At 35.9% G+C, this 5,468-nt stretch overlaps 1 protein-coding gene across 5 annotated transcripts in view; it reads right to left on the bottom strand.

Moving 5' to 3' along the window:
- The window catches only part of pde5aa (phosphodiesterase 5A, cGMP-specific, a), a 22,431-nt gene that overhangs the window by 5,840 nt on the left and 11,123 nt on the right, over window positions 1-5,468 (bottom strand). For all 5 annotated transcript variants that reach the window (XR_001634660.1, XM_016491700.1, XM_016491701.1 and 2 more), the window contains 9 exons: window positions 4,004-4,082; window positions 3,409-3,578; window positions 3,116-3,166; window positions 2,680-2,826; window positions 2,439-2,564; window positions 2,129-2,223; window positions 1,594-1,681; window positions 870-970; window positions 681-758 (listed from right to left, as the gene is read on the bottom strand). Coding sequence is in view for 4 of the 5 variants with exons in the window: in XM_016491700.1 (XP_016347186.1) it covers window positions 681-758; window positions 870-970; window positions 1,594-1,681; window positions 2,129-2,223; window positions 2,439-2,564; window positions 2,680-2,826; window positions 3,116-3,166; window positions 3,409-3,578; window positions 4,004-4,082 (935 nt within the window). In the remaining variant the exon portion in view is untranslated. The remainder of the gene's footprint in view (window positions 1-680; window positions 759-869; window positions 971-1,593; window positions 1,682-2,128; window positions 2,224-2,438; window positions 2,565-2,679; window positions 2,827-3,115; window positions 3,167-3,408; window positions 3,579-4,003; window positions 4,083-5,468) is intronic.

Here is a 5,468-nt window from a genome sequence, read left to right as displayed (position 1 = left end):
GTATTTCTTCAGCGACCAGCACGGATCAGCTCCAAGCATGACGAAGTGGATATCGTCCTCTTTTGGAAGGTCAAACAAAGTAGTTTTGCTTTCACAACGAAACAAACAGCGCCTTCACGACATGGCGGCAGCAACAATACTACAGCGAGAATAAAAGTTACGCCTTCTTTCTTTGCGTGAACATTTGGGCGGCACACGTGACGTAGACATGTGGGGGCGTGTTAGAACGAGTAATTTTAGGTAGGCGTGGTTGACTCTTAACTTTTATAAAAATATCTCTTTGGATTTGAGACTTTAGTCTTTGCAACTTTACAGATCTTCTTTATGCACCAAGAGCATGTAACACTCCAAAGAGAAAGGAAAAATTGAAATCGCATCATATGACCCCTTTAATATAGAGACAGGAAGTGGTCATAAGCAAACAAATGTGGTGAAAGTTTCCTGTTCTTGCACTGTTACAGTTAGATCTAACGAGAGCAGATAAAAGTAGACAAAAAATGTATAGAGTGTATGTGTTGTTAGAAGAAGACAGTATAAGAAATATATGTAGATTTTTGTTGGTTTGAATGAGAATTTGGGTCAGGTGAAATTAAATTTTTATTAATAAATTTTTTTAATGAATGTGTGAATATCATGCATTAATGTGCATATTCTTCAAAAAGATGTTTGTATATGTTTACCTAAGCAGTTCTCTGTGTCCTTCGTCTGTCCAAAGACAGCTGTTACTCTGAGCAAGTTTAAAGAACTTAGTTCTCTTCCTAAAGATAAACAAACACATAAAATTAATAAAATTTAGATAATTCTGTTTTAACGTATTTTGTGTGAACTGCTGTGTTTACAGCTTGAACTGGAAAAGGATTAATGCTTACTCTATATAGATAGCAAGGTCTGTTGCAAGAATGTTCTTCTCAATCATCTGCACACAGGCCCTGTATTCATTCAATGAGAGCGATCTGAGCATCTGACTGTCCTGAGAGAAAAGAATGTTGAGGGGTTTAAAACAGTTGTGCATGGACATGGATTCATAAACTTATGAATACTGAGATAAATGGACGCCAGATAGATGGATGGATGGACAAATTCTAAGGATGCTATGGATGGATATTATGGATGGATGGGTGCTATGAACAGATGGATACTATTGATGAATGTTAAGGATTGATGCTATGGATGGATGGATGCTATAAATGGATGGATGCAATGGACGGATGCTATGAACGGATGACTGGTCAACAAGATGAATGGATTTATGGATGGATGGATGTTATTGGTGGATGGATGGATACTATAAATAGATGGATGATGTTATGGACAGATGGAGGACGGATGGATGGATGAATAAATGAATGGGTGAAAGATGGATGGGTGAATGATGAAAGGATGGATGCTATAAACACATGGATGATGTTATGGAAAGTTGGAGGATGGATGGATGGATAGATGAATGAGTGAATGATAGATGGATGGATGGATGATTGGACAACAAGATGGATGGATGGATGCTATGGCTGGAAGAATGGACAACAAGATGGATGGATGAATTGAATGGATTTTATGGATAGATGGATGGATGGATGGATGGATGGATCTTACGGGATTGTTGAGAATGAGAAGACACATGTCATAATGATGGTGCTCCAGAGACGAGTGACCATACAGTTGTGCCAGTGGCTGGTTACTCCTAAGACAAAGAGAGAGGAAGAAAGGGGAAAAGAGAGAAAGAGAATAAAAACAGGGGGTCAAAAATGCACAACAGATTGTATCTATTTATTAAACCGTAATTTACCAATACAAAATATTAAGGCAATTTACAAAGAAACAATGTTTAAATATGTACAGGTATTATGTTCTCTTAAATAGTTATTCAAGTAGTTATTAATTAGAAATCATAGTGTGGCATCTCAAATACTGACACAGCACTACAGAGTGGCACCAAAAAGTGCTTGCCACACTTTAAAAAGTATAAATGGCCTTGTATAAATAACAATGGCATTCATACATGTTTAAACACGTTCAAATACTTGTTAGGCCAGTGTAACACTATACTTTAGAGTAGACAGATGTTTATAATAACACCATAGTAAGGAATGTTCTTTAGCACAGTGGTGGTTGGTGTAGTGCAGTTTACCTCTCTATGTAAGAGTTATTTACTCCTCTGTGGTCCAGATCATGACACAGACTGGCAATCATGAGAGCAAGAACCTCCAGACTGCTTAAATTACTCTGGATTAAAGAACATCAGAGATTAAGCAAGCTTGGAATGACACCGAATGTGAGGGCAATGAAATATCAGAGATTTGGCAGGACAGGGATTAATTAACTAATAATTTGCTTAATCCACTTTTCTAAGAATAAACCTTTTAACTTATTAACCCAGTGTGCACTGCTGAGTTTAAAAGATTAGGACAAGTTGTTTATCAACAGATTATAATTCTGACCTTTAGTTCCTTTGTCTGCAGCATGGCAAACATACACTGGGCTGTGCGCAATGCGTGACTCCAGTTATGATAGACTACATTGCTTCTGTAGCACTTCTGTACGCTCAAAACCCACTGACACAGGGTCTGAAGAAGAAAAGGAAATACCAGTTCTAGATCCACAGTTTACACAAAAGTATTACTCAAAGCTGGATTGTTAGTGACGTTAGCTAGAAGAGCCGAGCAGGATTAAACCAGAAACCTTGTAATCAACGCTGAAGTCCTGGGGCAAATTGAGATCCAGGAACATGCGCACAACGGCCTGAGTCATGGCAATCTGGGACATATCAAAATCACTGAAGCCAAAATCCAGTAAACGGAGGGCATCTGCTGATGGGATGACGGCCTCCTAGAGGAGAGGAAAATAAATGGAAATGGGAAAATGTTTAAGACTTTCAAATGACACATTGAAAAAAATTACTGTGTTCAAGTGCAGCTGACAAAACCACAAACATACACAAGATTGCTCTAACCACAGGAAGTTGCAAATTCTGTCACATCAACATTCGCAGGCTTTAATGCAGTTGCACATCAGTTTGACTAAGGTAATTCAGTCATGTGCAGATGTAGAACGGTTGGAGGTACTTTTTAAAGAAAAATAAAAGGAAGTACTAAAAAGAGAGTTTTTGAATGGTTACCTCCAATGCATCAATTTCCTCTTGTGAAGCAGAGATTTGATAAGATAAGACCTGTAGGTGCAAATATACACACACACACACACACACACACACACACACACCCATACATACACAGTGTGAATAGAAAAAGAAAAACAATGTATGTTTATTGCTGTAGAACTTTTAGATTTTCCTGTGTAAATCAATCCTGGTGTTGTGTGATTGTTGAGTCAGTATTCAGATCACTTACTCATTATTCTTACAGTATGAAGTGATTTCCAGTGACTCAAAAGGAATATGATGGCATTTCCTACCTCTTTAGTCACAGCCAGCTTTGCTCTGGTTTTATCTGCCCTCTGCTGCGCATTGAACTTTTGTAATCCTAGAGCACAGTACACTGCAAAGTCCTCCAGGAGGTGCTCATCAGCTCGACTAAAAACTTCTGTCTCAGTGAAAGCCATTTTATTGACTAGCTGGCACACACCTATACGAAGAAAATGTAAAAAAAAAAAAGAATGTGTATGCTGTCTATACAAACTATTTTCATACTAATGTCATTATCAACCCTCTAAATTCCTGTAAAGATGCACAGAATGGCCTCTATTTGTATCTAAACCAAGTAAAATAACAAATTAGATCTGTTTGCATCAGTGAGATTAAAAAGAGAGCAAATGGAGACATGTTTTCTAAGATCAAAAGTCAGTATGAAATTTCTCAAATTCTTTCAAAACCCAATGATCTGAACTATGTTTTCCATGTTAAATGCATAGCACTATACTCTTACTTTATGCAATATATTATAATATGAGCTATAAAAGAGAAAAGTCTGAAACAAAAAAAATCCTCTGGGAAAGCATGATGACTGAGAGCTTTGGTTTGTTGGATCAACACTAGACTGTGGATATTTACCTATGACGTTATCTCTCTGTTTGCCTCTCAGAGGTGTGCCGATCAAACTCCTGATCTGAGAGACCTTAGAAATCTGGGCCTTGGAGAAAAAAAAGAGGTAACTGTTTAATTAAGGGACCAATTCTCACTATTAACTAGTTGCTTATTAGCATGCATATTACTAGCATATTGGTTGTTTATTGATACTTATAATGCACATATTAATGCCTTATTCTGCATGACCATATTTTAGATCCCTTAATCCTACCAAATACCTAAACTTAACAACCACCTTACTAATTATTAATAAGCAGCAAACTAGGTGTTTATTGAGGAAAAAGTCGTCGTTAATAGTTAGTTAATAGTGAGAATTGGTCCCCAAACTAAAGCGTCACTGAAATGGAAATGAAAAATCCCAGATAAGAGGTACTTTTTGGTCACATGATGATATGGTTTTCTCTGAAGTATATATATAAAAAAGGAAGAAAAACTATGAAAATCTCATTGATTTCCAATGTAGACATATGAATGATTTTATAATTGCAGGTACATTTGGTGTCCGAAGTCATTATTTTGTTTCTGCTTTTTTCAAATGGTTATATTTTTAATTATTAAATTAATTAAGATATAATATTACCATAACAATATAATATTTTTTGCAAAAAGTGTCTTAAATGGCTGAAAATCATGATTTCTTGTTGTCCGAATTAGTCAGTGCATCTTTCTCTAGGTAATTTATAAATATCCTTGGGTTAGTTAGTTTGGTTTTGTTTGTTGTTTTGGCCTAGCTCTCCCCTGAAGTCTTTGTTCCCTATATGTTCGTTAATACTTCCTTTGAGATTTATTGTTTGTTTACCTTTTTCTTATCTTTTCAAATTAAAAGCGATTAATCTGAATTGGTGTTTGTGTTGACTCTGGGTCAGGAGGTTGGATTGACCTGGTTCTTTCTCCAAGGTTCTTTTTTTTTCTTTAGATGTTTTTCTTTATCTTTTTTTGTTACTGGCTCCCCAGCCCTAGAAGGGAAGTTATGTAACACAGGAAATTATGTCGCTTTCCCTCACTGTTAAGATATGAAGCACTGAAAAGTCTATGTGCTCTCTCTAAGATTGATCACACTTTGTGTTATTTAAAAGTCTTTTAATCATGATTTCATTAGTGCCTTGTGCTCTTAGCATTTATGCTAGCAAGTGGAGTTTTGGGCAAAACATAAAGAAAATTGTCAATTCTGTTACTGTCAAACTCTGTTACCAAGGTAGAGTAACAATGCTGACAATGCGGTAACAGAATTGACAATTTTCGGACAATTGTCAATTCTGTTACTTTACAATTCTGTTACTTAAAGGGTCAACTCTGTTTATGAACTATTTTCACAAAAAAACAATAAATTTGTTGTTTAAAATCCTAATAAACATTATTGATTTATTTTTGCACCCTTATAATATTTCAACAACATTTCTTTTTTTTACCGGATATTGTATATAATAAA

Source organism: Sinocyclocheilus anshuiensis, unplaced genomic scaffold (assembly GCF_001515605.1).
Source record: "Sinocyclocheilus anshuiensis isolate Anshui unplaced genomic scaffold, SAMN03320099.WGS_v1.1 scaffold50, whole genome shotgun sequence".
NCBI classification, from domain to species: Eukaryota; Metazoa; Chordata; class Actinopteri; order Cypriniformes; family Cyprinidae; genus Sinocyclocheilus; species Sinocyclocheilus anshuiensis.
The sequence above is the reverse complement of the archived record's forward strand: the minus strand, read 5'-3'. Positions and strand labels throughout refer to the sequence as shown.